The sequence below is a fragment of the Cyanistes caeruleus genome, chromosome 29, assembly GCF_971803275.1.
Source record: "Cyanistes caeruleus chromosome 29, bCyaCae1.hap1.1, whole genome shotgun sequence".
Classification (NCBI taxonomy): domain Eukaryota; kingdom Metazoa; phylum Chordata; class Aves; order Passeriformes; family Paridae; genus Cyanistes; species Cyanistes caeruleus.
Window position 1 is genome coordinate 2,732,255 of NC_141729.1, and position 13,874 is coordinate 2,746,128.

The window sequence follows — 13,874 nt, forward strand, 5'->3', positions numbered from 1 at the left end:
CACTGAATTTTTCTTGTTCCAAACACTGCTTTTAACAGGGGAAAAGTCGTTTCAGATCTGTTGAATTCCTTTATTCTTCTTTTTTAATTTGAACTAGTTTTCTTTCCAATGCACTGGCTCAGTGGTCTCAGAGCCCTGCCTGAAGCTTTGAAATGTTTTATCCTTTTCCTATTGCCTGTCAAAACACCTTGTTTTATATTTTTTTTGGCTCTCAGGTCCCTGTCTCCATGTCTACCATGGAAGAATTTAGTCCTGCTTGAATCCAGTCAAGTGTCCAGATCTTGCTGGTGGTTTTGTTGGGGCACTTGAAAAGCGAAAATGTCTCATTGAAGCTTAAAAAACTTAAAGCAGGTCATGAACATAAAGATGATGTGCAGAAGGAAAGGAAAGCTTGGTCAGATTGTAGCTGCTGGATCTGGGAGAGCTGTGGGAAGCTTTGGATGGCTCTGGGGGAAGCAGAATCTGTCCTGTCTCCATGTGCTGATGGGTCAAAGCCTCTCTTGAGTTTGAGATTTTTGTCATCAGTGGCTTGGTTGACTGTTGAGTTTTATATCTCTGAGGTGGGGATACAGCTGTGCAGCAGCTCTGTGTTTCCATTGTGTTCTGCTCAACCTGCTGCAGAATGTTTTCATTCATAAATGGATTTCAGGTTGTATAGGTGATTCCCACCCCACCACCCCTTTGCTTTCAGGTCACTAAATAACATCATTTGAAAGCATTTAGCAGTCTCAGAAGCATTTCTACAACAATAAGTGTCTGTGAAGGAATATTGAATGGAACCTAAAGGACTAGTATTAGATCTGTGCAGAGAAATACTTGTAAATGATGTAATAACCTGTGAATTCTTTGTCCCAAGTCCTGCAAGAATGAGAATCTGGTTCAGTTGGTATTGCAGGTGCCCTGCAGGAATGCGGCTGTACCTTGCTGTCATGATTTTTGTCTTTGTCACAATCATGTCTTCATCTCTTGTGATTGATGCTGCCATGTAGTGTTTGAAACCCTCAGCACTGGCAATGTCACACCGCATCTTGGTGTCAGAGATGTCCTGAGGTGCTTGAGGGGAGGAGAAGGCAAATCTGATCTCCAGGGTAGGGTGTGACAGCAGATGACCCTGTGGCCTAGGAGGGGTTTGGGAATCAGATAAGGGGTCAATGGTTATTTATCTCTGACACTCTGCTGGAAGAGGGCACTGAAATGCATCCTATTTCCAGCAGCCATCGATGTGGTGACAGTAGGGCACTACACATCTGCTTCTCCCTTCAGCAGCCCTCCCAAGCGCTCCTGGCACTGGCATCATTTCCCAGCAGGAGCAGCTCTGTGTTTGCAGCTTGGATTCTCCTGGAAATTAAATGCAAAAAGCAAGAATGTCTGGGATCTACAAAAAAGTCGTTGTCTTTCTGCTTTATATGAGATTTCTATTATAGTAAATATAATATATAGCATCATCTGACCTAGGAAAATAGAGGTTTTCTATTCTGAATTAAAGGTTTTTCTGGCTGCTATTGCTGCCTGTTCTAAACTTTCCAGTGACTTTCACCAAATTAGTACTTTGATTCATTTATCCATCTGTTCTTAAGATGGATATGAGATTTCTAAGGCAATTTTTAATTTGCTCTTCTCTTTCCACATATATGGACACCTTGGATCTGCTGATAATTTACTGTGTTGTCTTATCAGTTTCAAGATTGTCAGAGCTTGTAGGGTTAAGTCTGTGTTTTTCACAGTAGTAATTATTCTGTGTACTTCTCACTGCTGAAAGATGTGAGTTTTTCTTCAATTAATTGATAATCTTTTAAGGTCTTTTCCTATTGGGGGAGTACAACCATGTCCTTTGCATTGCGTGGAAAAGTCAAAATTGGACTGCTTGGTTTGCACCTCCCACTTTCTGCACATTGATGAATTGTTTATCTCCACGCTGTGCTCACCTAGGAGAGGTACCTGTCAAACACCACATCTGCAGCTCAGTGCTTTGCCCTTCAAGCCTTACAGATGTGAGATAAATCACTTGCTTGTTATGAATTTTATCTCTATTGTTACGAATATTTATCTCTATCACATTGCTCTTGGTCACAAATAGAAGAATGACTGGCTGGAGTAACTGCTGCCTTTGGGGGGAAAATGAGCACTGGAATGGAAGTTTTAGTGTGTGTGATGTGGGTGCTGGCTCAGTGAGGTACAGTGAGGTTGTATTTCTGTCCTTAACTCCCTTTGGAGCCATTCCAGCCAGCTGGAGCAGTGCCAGGTGACAGTGGCAGTGAGGTTGGTGGGGGCATCTCTGGGGCAGTTTGTACAGTACAAAACTCTCTGCAGATGGTGTTTGGCTCCAAGTCAAGCAGGTATTGATCTTTTTTAACTCTAGAATGTTACAAATGCAATGGAGAAAAAAGAAACCATCCCACAGAAAATACTGTTTATCTACAACTGACTGGCATGGAAGTGAAACAGCCTCAAGACTTGTCAAACTCTCAAGTAGTTTCTCCTGCAGAAAATTAGATTTACAGAGTTGTGTTGCAGTTTGGTGTTTCAAAAATGGTTTGGCTTCTGATTCAAGTATTTGGGAGTTCAAGGAGCATTTGTACCTTTGGGAATGTGAATGGGTGGGCTTGAGCTTAAGTTGTAATTTATCCTTTCTGATGTATGAACAGTTCAGTTTGATACTAGGGATTACTATTCTTGTCAGTGTATATTCACAATTTAATTTTAGCACTCCCTATAAAAACACTTGTGATAATGTAAACCTCCTTCATCCAGAAGAGATACTTGGCTTTTTTGGAGACTGTTGAGGTTTTTTCCTTGTTTTCTGCTGTTGTTTATTCCTTGCATTCCTTAAACACTGATGGTTTTCTCCCCTGACACCTTTTGCCTTTAGGTTATCAGATGTGTACTGAGTCCTTAAAAAAACCAAAACAAAAGTGCTTTGAGGTCATATGGATGATGTTTGTATCTAAATCATGCATTAGGGAAAACGGAGAAAATAAATGTACCTATATATGTAATAAATATATTGTATATATATATGTAATAAATATATATATAAATAATTATTTATAAATAAAAAGAAATAATGTTTCTCTAGGAAGATACAGTCTGTATTATCTAAAGTCGAGTCAGAGTAGGAAAATCAGTTCTAAGAAGTTGATGATCTTAAACTTTTAAGAACAAGGTATTGCACAACACCAGCCTTGTAGTGCTGGCATGGTGATCTATTAATGCTTCTCAAATGTACAGCTTAAAAATTACTGTTGTTTTTTGGAAGGAACTTCTACTTGCATTTTATAGATGTCCTTTAACTAAAGCATGATTTTTTAATGGTTTGGGTTTTTTTCTTAAGTTGTTGCTTTCTTGGCCACTTGGTATTTAGAAGAATGATTAATCTGTGGGGTTTATTTTTGTTGTTCTGCAGCGGATATAATTTCTACAGTAGAATTTAACCATTCTGGAGAGTTGTTAGCAACAGGAGACAAGGGGGGGAGAGTTGTCATCTTTCAACAGGAGCAGGAGGTGAGTGCTGTCTAATAACACTGTATTTCTTGTTTTTTCTGTTCCTTTTTTAAAGGGAGGGAGTATGTTTTTGTAAAATCCTTTACACAAAGTGCATGCCTGTGTGACAAGTGATTACAATACTGAAATTTAATGAGAACCTTGTGGCACTGATAGAAATTATTTTAAGCACTCTTTGGCTGTGGTCTGAAGAATGTTGCAAGTGAAAACCAAAAGGGGATAGGACACAAAAGACCCTTGAGGGAGCTGAAGTTAGTTCTTTTAGAATGACTCTTCCTGCCTGTGACAATGATTTCAGATTTTACTGTAGCTGGGGTTATTAAAAATTGCCCTTAAGCAGGAGTGTGACTGTGACATCAGATGTCCTTTTCCACACTGGTCTCAATCAGGTAAAACTGCAGAATCCTTGTAGCAGGGGTATCTTTTATCTTGTCCTTGTTTTTTGGTCTTTAGGCGCTACCCCCATGTCAGTGGGCAGCTGAGCTGCAGTGCCTGATTTTAACTGAGGCTGTAGTTGGAAGTTGCTGTGGTTAGAATGTATTTCACGGAGAGGGGATTTCAGGGAGAAATAAGAGATGTCACTGATAGTTTTTGTTTAGTCTTTAATTTCCATTTTAAAACACCCAAAGCTTGGGAATTCCGGTGCCCAGAGCAGGGGGCTGGTCCGTGGGAGAGGCACTGTCCCTGTGCCAGCAGCTCCCCTCGGTCAGTGGGGACATCTAGTGGGGCTGCCTGGCACCAGCTCTTGACATATTTTGTGTCTTTTTATTGTTTTCTTTTTATTTCTTTAGTACTTTTAATTCTTGGGTTGTAGCTTGATGCTTTTAAGAATCCTCTTGCGTAGCTTAAAGTTGCAGCAGTTCCTTGCCTGCTCTTAGGTGAGCTGTGTTTAAATGACTCCTTGGTTTCTGCAGCATAATCCAAGCTCACATCCTTAGGAGCTGGGATCCAGGGGTGGGAAGAACCACCTGGGCTGTCAGATGAAATTCCACAGAATTGTTTTTGGCATTTTTTGGCTTCTCTGTGTTTAGGGAATGATTTGTGTTTAGGGATTTGATTCCCTGATACACTGGTAGTTGGTTGTTCCAACAAACAACTGTCTGGAGCAGGTTTTATATGTGGAAGTGTATAAAATAGAAGTGTTTTATTAGGAATTCTGGGTCTCTTTCTGCCACACTGCACTAGAGAGTTTTGCAGACCACGCCTGCAGGAAGAGAAACACTGACAAGGGCTGTGTGAAGAGCTGTGCAAACCTGCGTGGCTTCACCCACTGCCAAACTGCTGCCACCTCCGGGCTGGAATGTGGCAGCCAGTGACATCAGCTCAGTGCCAGGCAGGAAGTGAATGCTGCATCTCACAGAAACCGAGGAGGAATTTGCGTAGGCACAGTGCTATTACCTAAATTGGAATTTAACATCAGGCACTTGGGCCAACACCTCTCCTTGTCTGGGTTTTTTTTTTTCCTTTGAACACCATGAGACTCAAGAGTTTAAATTTTGATTTTATTCCCAGGATAGATTTCATGTATTACTGGGTTTGTGTATTATTCTGGTGCTGTATAGTTTTACTAGAATACACACGTTGGATATTTAAGCCTCAGTCTGGTAAGTCTGGTATTGAAGGAAAGTTCTCTGGATTTCCTGAGGTATTTCCTACAGCACAATAGATTTCCTTTCCAAGCTTTTCCATGCAGTGACCCAGCTTCACTTCAGTTCTGACTGAGGCTTAGAACAAAGTCCCTTCCATCCTCCAGGGTGGGAAAAGCAGTGTAAGGGACAGGTGGGGTACAGAATTCTGGGGCCAAATGGGATTTCTAAGCATTTTGTCCCTTATCCCTTCCCTGCCCCCAGCTTATTTTAAAGTGTAAGAATTCCTGCCAGCTCTCAGGGTATGAAGCACGAGAAAATAATGCAAGGAATGTGACAAATGTGGGCCAGCAAGGGTTGTATCAGATGTGTTTTGGTGAGGTACTGAGGGATGAAATGAGCCCATGGACATGAGACACCAGGGAAGGAAGGAGCAAAGTCCCCAGCCAGGAACATCATAGCAAAGGCATCTGATGGTGCAATCTCTGGAGTGGGTGGGACAGAAATAAATCACAAAATTCAGCTTGAAACCACTTCAGGTAAATGTGGGGAGCAGTACACCAGAAATGGATCCAGTTTTCTGTACCCAGTAGATGAAATTCAAGGTTCAGCCCATGCAGTGCAATATTTTGGTGCTTAAGACACAGCTTTCAGAAGAGGAATTGTGCAAGCTTTTCAGTTTTGCAAACGTTTCCACCTGGACAGGTAACTGCAGGGGTGACTCTAATGCCAGAGCTGTATTCAGCAGAGGTGATGAGCTTTTTTGCCCTTCTGGAATGATGAAGAAAAAGCTGCTTAAGCAGTTCAGAAGCTCTCATGGGACTTGGAGATTATAAACCAGAATAGTGGAGCTGCTGGTATAAATTTAGAGGTGCCATGTGGGATTTCCATAGTGTGCCTGAAAAGCTGAATGTACTTACAGAGTAGATTTGCTATTTGTGTGTGTGTTGCAGAGGAAGGAATATTCCCTTTAAACAGCAAAGGTGGAAAAATTAAAGATGAAACAAGTTGTGGTTTGTTTGGTTTTTTTTAATAAAATATTTAGGCAAAATATTAGCTTGTTCAGCTGCTCAGCATTAATGTGAAACTTGTTGGAGATGTTATTCACATTCTGAGGGGAGTTTCTGGAAACTTAACTGCTGCATAAACTGTGTCTTCTCTGATGTTTTCTTAGCCAAAACAGCAGAAACTTTAATAAATTTCTTGCAGTAGAGATGATGCTCATCTCCTTTGGTTCACAGGCTCATGAAAATCAAGCAGGTTGTACCCCAATGTGCATTGTATACATATATTGATCATTTAATTCTCTTTGCAGAACAAAACCCAGTCTCACAGTAGGGGAGAATACAATGTTTACAGTACCTTTCAAAGCCATGAACCAGAGTTTGACTACTTGAAAAGTTTAGAAATTGAAGAGAAGATCAACAAAATTAGGTGGTTACCCCAGAAAAATGCTGCTCAGTTTTTATTGTCTACAAATGGTAAGTTTATTTTGCACCATAACATGTTATCATGTAGGTTTGCTATTAGGATTTGGTCTAACCCTCTCCAAAAGGCTGGAATCAAGCAGGGTTTAACTGCAAGGGTCTGAGGATGTGGTTCTGGTGACTTCCCTGAGCACAGGTGTCCCCAGCACAGGGTGGTGGATTTGGGGTTTAGTTGCTTTATAGCCCAGAGACCTCCATGTGTATGTGAGTCCCCATGTCAGAGCTTACATTAATCATTCATAGCAATCCCTGTCCTAACTGAAACTTGCTCTAACTCTTATAAAAAGAACAAACTGTGGAGGAGGTTTTTTAATGCTTTTTATCTTGTCTTGTTTTCCCCAAGCAGCATTTTTGTCTTTTTTGGTGCATGTGGGCGGCCTTGTCTTGTTTGAAGGCATCAGCAGTGATGACTGGTGTCTCTCCACAGCTCTCATTTTAAACTGTAGCTGTTTCATTGCAGATAAAACAATAAAGTTATGGAAAATCAGTGAAAGGGACAAAAGACCTGAGGGTTATAATTTAAAGGAGGAGGATGGACGGTATAGGGATCCTACTACAGTTACAACACTACGGGTGAGTAGCTCACAAGGAGCTAATTTCTCCTCTCCCAGTCCGTGGCTCTGGGAGGAGCTGCCCCATCACATCCTTAACTTCATCTTTCCTGTGATGCCACTTGGCAGAAATGCTGACTTTTGAGATAAATACTGAGTTTAGAGATAAATACTGACTTTTGAGATACTCCATCCAGCGTGGCACGTTGAAGAGCAGTGCTGGTGCTGGCTCTGGCTCTCACTCTCGCCCTGTTCTGTGTGTTGCAGGTGCCAGTGTTCAGGCCTATGGACCTCATGGTGGAAGCCAGCCCACGGAGGATATTTGCCAATGCCCACACGTATCACATCAACTCCATCTCCATCAATAGTGACTATGAAACGTACCTGTCTGCAGACGACCTGCGGATCAACCTGTGGCACCTAGAAATCACAGACAGAAGTTTTAGTATCCTTTTGCCATTGTTCTGTGGGATGGGAACAGGAAAACTGCTGCATTTTATTTCCTTTCATCAGATGTGTTTAGTATATATACAGAGAATTCATTTCCATTAATACTAGGTATTTCTTCCTGTGATTGTAAGGGCTTTTACTTCTGGAGAAGGAATGGTTTGGTTTGGAAGGGACATTAAAGCTTATCCAGGTCGGCAGAACCCCTTCCTGTATCCCAGGTTGCTCCAACCTGGCCTTGGACATTTCCAGGGATGGAGAAGCCACAGCTGTGTATAGTTTTTAATACAAAACAGCATTTTATAATGTAGCAGTATAATTAGAATTTAAGCAAGATAAAGTTCAATATTAAAAACTTGGGAGATAATTTGTAGTATAGTGTTAATTACTGCTGGAGTGGAGCAAAACTGAATCAGGTTTTTACTTCTGTAAGAATTATCTTGAAACTGATACAGAATGTGATGTTACCACCTTGGTTTATAGACAAATTGTGTGGCTTGCTTTTAACTCTTGCCTGGGTTGTGCCTGGGTCTCACAAGCCTGAAGCAGCATTTCTGCAAGCATCTAAAACTGAAAAATACCTTGGGAAAAAACCCGTTTCACTGGAGGCAATTCCATAACGAGCCGCTGCAGATATTGTAGATATCAAGCCTGCCAACATGGAGGAGCTGACAGAGGTGATCACAGCTGCAGAGTTCCACCCCAACAGCTGCAGCACGTTTGTCTACAGCAGCAGTAAAGGCACCATTCGCCTGTGTGACATGAGGGCATCAGCCCTCTGTGACAGACATTCAAAGTGTGAGTGCTGCAGTTCAGTGTCTCCCTGTGCCAGAGGACATTTGCTGTTAGACAATTCAGTGTTTGAGATAATCTTGGTGCATTTGTGTAGGATTCCTGTAGTGTATTGAACAGGTCTAAAGCCTAAAATCTAAATAAATCCTAAAATTATATTTATGTTTTTCTGGAGTGAAGATAGTGAATAAAATGAGTAGCAGCTTCTGCTTAGACACCAGGAATGGCTTCTTGCAGACTTCAGGTGATTAAAAGCCATTTGGTCTGTACTTGATGCTGGAAATCTAGCATGTGTGAATTAAGACTTGACATATTAGAAAATAATTCATATTTTGTAAGAAGCTGACCTTGGCTTGCTCCAACAATAACAGAGTATGGCAACTGTATTACAAATGTTTCTCCTTGAAAGTTATTTTATAAAACAGAGTAACACAAGATAGAAAGCTTATTGAAACAATGTTAAGGTAATTCAGGTGTATTTTGTATCAAAGAGATACAAACTTACTTCTTGAAATGCCTGTCTTATTTTCTGCAGTGTTTGAAGAACCAGAAGATCCTAGCAACAGATCATTTTTCTCTGAAATCATCTCTTCTATATCTGATGTCAAATTTAGCCATAGTGGTCGATATATGATGACTAGAGATTATCTGTCAGTGAAGATCTGGGATTTAAATATGGAAAACAGACCTGTGGAAACGTACCAGGTATTGGGTGAAAATCATGGGAGTTGGAAATTAAAAAACCTGGATGGAGGCTGAGTCTTACTGATGGTCTTGATGTGGCAGTTACAGTTTTGTCTGCAGATTCAGGCAGAGCATCCCTGAGGTTTGGGGATTCCACACTTCTGCTTGAAAGATCTTGATATTTGCAGGGTGGTGGCAGAACCCAAACCTGTGTTTGGGGCTGAAAAAGCCTCCCTCTTACCCAGCAGGAATTTGGGAGGTGGAGAGGTGATCTCCAGCCATGAGAACCACGACAAATCGTTATGTTCTCTGTTATTTCCCGAAGAAAATGGGAGATGAAACATTTCCTTTTCATAAAATGTTTTTAGCCACCACTGAAAATTCCTGTTTTCTTTACAAGGAAGAGCTCTTGTCAGCAGGCTCAGGTTCCTTGCTTTTGGAACAGTCAGGGAGGGCTGTTTTACAGGTGTGTGAGTCTAATGCTCACTCAGTTTCTCTGGTCCCTCTTTTCCAGGTGCACGAATACCTCAGAAGTAAACTCTGCTCGCTGTATGAGAATGATTGCATTTTTGACAAGTTTGAATGCTGTTGGAATGGATCAGACAGGCAAGTGGAATTCTTATCCCTTTGCACTTCAGATCTTTCCAAGCTTTCCTTACAGTGGGCAGTGGCCCTCAAATACCTGGTTTTGGACAACGTTGTAGTACTTCAGTAGACTTTAACATGTGCATTATTAGCACTGTAAGAATCTGCACACACCTAGGGGAAGCCATGGGAAAAACTTCCAGGAATATTCCTTTTTACAGTGATCTGCCATGGTAGTGACCTGCCAGTAACACCACTTAGGACAGCTCTTGCCTCTGTGCTAATCATGTCATTAACTGCTTATTTGCTGCATTTAAAGCAGCTCAAGTTCCCTGTCAGTACTGTCAGGCATGGTGCTTTTTTATTTATTTTTTTTCAGTTTGGTATTTATCTGTTCAAATATTTTTTGAGGCAAAGGAAGGACAGGAAAACGTGTAAGTGTATTTTTGGTACTGAGCCAGCTGATGTAGAATCAGGAGCTATAAAGGATTTTCACAAACTAGATGTGCTGCTTAGTACCTAAATTTACACAGCTTGAGTGTCACTAAAATCACATGACTAAAAATCCGATGCATTTGGGGTTTGTTGGATCTCTTGTGTGTGTGAAAAACAAATTAAATAAAGACATTGGAGGTGCTTAGATAACAAAATACCTCAAAAGTCCCAGGGAAGGAAAAAGAGTGTTTTGGGGAGGTTTTAGATTTATAAAATGTTGCAGTACCTGCTTCCTTTTAGCTGTAACAGGTGTGGGTGAGGCCACCTCCTTTCCATTTGTGTGGTCTGAGCTGGGACCCTCCAGCTTGCTAAATGGAGAAGGAATTCCCAACTGACCTCTTTCTTCCTTCCCTCTCTGTGCAGCATTGTCATGACAGGATCTTACAACAACTTCTTCAGGATGTTTGACAGAAACACGAAGCGAGACATCACCTTGGAGGCGTCCCGGGAGAACAACAAACCCCGCACGGTGCTGAAGCCGCGCAAGGTGTGCGCCAGCGGCAAGAGAAAGAAGGACGAGATCAGTGTCGACAGCTTAGACTTCAACAAGAAGATCCTGCACACAGCCTGGCATCCCAAGGAGAACATCATTGCTGTAGCTACCACAAACAACTTGTATATATTTCAAGACAAGATGAATTAGGGTTGGCATTCCTAACTGAAGAGTCACTTCCTGCATAGTTGAAATAGTTGAATCTAGCATTTGTACCTGTAACGAAAGCAAGTGAGAGGTCCATTATGGCACCCCTTTCCAGTGTTTAAAAATGTGCCATATGACAACACACTTTTATAGCTCCATGGAGAAGGCTCTGTGGCTCTGTTGTCTCCATGCCTGCTAGCCATTTAGGTGAGGATAGGGCACTTTTTAATTTAAATGACTACTTGCACCATCTTGCCTAATGGACTAGACTGGACTGTCTCAACATCGGTTTACTCCACTTTTTATGCCTTCCATTGTGATGACGTCAGACACAGGGAAAGCCTTCAATCATGCTATGGGATTTAATTGTGTAACCTCATTACTGTATCATTCGTGGCCCCCTTTTTTTATTAAATACAGCTCATTCTTGCTGTGGCTTGTAGCATTCCTCCTCCTTCTGGCCTCCTGGACTCCCCCTTCCCCCTTTGTCCCCCTCCACCTCGCCTCGGTGGTGGTGTATGGAAAAAAATAAACAAAATAAAGCACATAAAATGGGTCCGTTTGGGGTCAGTGGTAAAGGGGGTCTGTGTTGCAACAAATGTTTTAATAAACAGTTGACTGTAATCACTCCTTGCCATGTCTGGCACCAAAAAAAAGAGAAAATAAGGAAAAAAACAAACAAACTACTGAATAAAAGTGACAAAGAATGGAAAATCTGTTTTCTTTTTTTTTTTTTTTAATCTACCTCTTTATACAAATACTCTGTGTTTTACCTTAGATGCATGAAAATAAAATGATGTTTTTTGTAATGATTTTAACCAGTATTAATTATTTTTCATGGGAATGAAGAGAGGGAGGGATTTCACAGGTACCTGCACTCACTCCTGAGTAACCTGAGCACCAGCCAGTGAGTGACCACTTCCATCTCGGCACCACAACTGCTGTCAGGTTTTGATCTGAGCAGTCACTTCCTGTGTCCTTGAATGCTCCTCTTTTTAACCTGTTGCTTTAATCAGAAAGGGAATAGAATCTTCAGGTTTTAAATTCCATTCTATGGGACTGATGTCTTAATGTTTTGTTTCGTCCTGGTTTCTTCAATGCCTTGTTTTAGGATAAAATACCTTTAATGCCTTGTTTAGAGCACCAAGTCCCCTGTGGCTTTGTGAGAAGTTGTCTGAGCTCTTGTGTGGTATTCTGTAGTACCAGCACCATGGTTCCATAGCTAATGACTGCACTGCATTCTGCTGCTCTATTTTCTGTATTTATTGCTAACTGGAAATGTAGTTTTAACCATGCAAGTGTTTTCCTCTGGCTTTTGGCTTTGCAAAGTTCCTGCACTTAGAGAAATGTTCACTGGTGCCAGGAGCCAAATGTGGAGTACAGAAGCTGCATGAAATAAGTGTTCATAGTGATGTGAGAGATTTCAGCTCTTCAGCACATAAGGTTTATCCAAAGATGAACTAGATATTGATGCTTTATAAGGCTCATGAGTTTTTACTTCCAGATATTTTTGCTAAATGTGCTTTTAGGTTCTGCTCTTCCTTCATGGAAATGTTCAGTGAAGTTTGAATTCATGGTGAATTTACCTTGACTGGGAGAATTTTCACTTTTGAGTTACCTGTATTTAATTATTTCTGTGGCTTGAAGGTAGTTATTAAAATGACGTTCTGATTTGATCAACTGAGATACTGTTTCTGCTGTAAAATTTTGGCTGGGTTAGAGGTTGTTAACAAGACTACTATTGCAATCACTCCAGTTTTTTTAAGTCCTTGTGCAGTGCTTTGAAAATGTAAAAATTCTAATATTTATTAATCCAGTTCTCTTAAATACAGTATTTGTCTTGTACCATGCATGCCTGACCATGAGCCTTTGTAAGGATTTTACCTTTTTTTTTCACCTGCTAGCCTTGTAAAACAAATGAACTGCCCCAGGGACAGCAGCTGGTTTCCAGTGGGTGAATAAACGAGTGCGCCCTACTCCTACTTAGTAGCATGTGACTAATTTTACTCCAGCAACCAGACTTTCCAACCGTTCAAGAAACAACTCGTTGAGTAACATTAATCACATGCACAGCTGTTTCAGGGCCAGGGTTTATTCTTTATCTTACCATGAGGACACAGAGGTGATGAGACACTTTTGCTGCGCAGCTGCTGAAACGGTGTTTGGTGAAAGGTGTAGGTTTAACGGTGCTGGATTGGGAATATGAGGGCCGTGGAATTGAGGCTGCTGTTCCTGTGCCACTCAGAGCCCCAGGGATGCACTGAAGGTGCTCAGCACAGCCCCAGCCGGAGCTGAGCACGTGAAGATGGCACCGAATGACTGGGTGCAGTCACCTAGAGCAATACTCCAGTACAGCTTCCTCTTGGAGCGCAGCTGGGCCTGCTGGGATGGGTTAAAGCTTGCCTTGGGAAAGCGTTTGGGTTGCTAATGGTGATCCTTGAGGTGTCATCTGAGGTTTAACTTGTCCTCACCAAACCCAGCTCCTGCCTGTGCTGTCACACTATCCATTAGAGAATTCTCTAAGCACACTGTCCACTGATACATGCTGTAAATCGTATATTTTATTAATAAAAGTACGCAGAGAATACACTTTGTCAGGATGCTTTTTATGCCCTTTCCCACCCCTTCTCTTCTGCTTTTGCAGGTGTTTTTGAATGAGTGGTCTCTTCCCTGTGCCTGGAGCAGGCAGGACAGTGCTGGTCACTGCCATCAGCTGCTCCAGTCAGCACGACCTCCTCAGTGCCCAGTAAAACCAGAGCAAATCTGCAATTCCCAGTCCCTGAATGCCAGACACCACACGGGGAAGGCGTCCTCTTCCCTGCTCCTGTCCTGAAGCTGCTGATGGTACTGAAACGCCTCCAGCCCCACTGGGGTGGTTTGTATCTGCAGTGTGACAGTGGCAGCATCGCTCCTGCCACCAGCTCTGTTCAGGGCAGCTTTTGATGCAGCTGCCCCAGTGCCGAGGTGCACAGGAGCCCTGTGCCTCAAATCCTTGGTCACTTCCCTGCCAGGACGTGGCTGCTGCCTGGAAAACACGCTGGGTATGCAGCAGCACCTGCCCCACTGCTGCTGGGTTCAGGGAGGACAGGGTCACTTATTGCTTAAC

General features: G+C 42.0%; 1 protein-coding gene across 9 annotated transcripts in view; it reads left to right on the forward strand.

Moving 5' to 3' along the window:
• Nucleotides 1-11,586, forward strand: part of PPP2R2A (protein phosphatase 2 regulatory subunit Balpha) — a 41,351-nt gene extending 29,765 nt beyond the window's left edge. For all 9 annotated transcript variants that reach the window (XM_086865691.1, XM_086865686.1, XM_086865687.1 and 6 more), the window contains 8 exons: nt 3,404-3,501; nt 6,403-6,568; nt 7,035-7,147; nt 7,393-7,570; nt 8,206-8,370; nt 8,900-9,069; nt 9,563-9,654; nt 10,492-11,586. In XM_086865691.1, the coding sequence (XP_086721817.1) occupies nt 7,411-7,570; nt 8,206-8,370; nt 8,900-9,069; nt 9,563-9,654; nt 10,492-10,771 (867 nt within the window). In that variant the 5' untranslated portion in view covers nt 3,404-3,501; nt 6,403-6,568; nt 7,035-7,147; nt 7,393-7,410 and the 3' untranslated portion in view covers nt 10,772-11,586. The remainder of the gene's footprint in view (nt 1-3,403; nt 3,502-6,402; nt 6,569-7,034; nt 7,148-7,392; nt 7,571-8,205; nt 8,371-8,899; nt 9,070-9,562; nt 9,655-10,491) is intronic.
• Nucleotides 11,587-13,874: the final 2,288 nt, after the last annotated feature.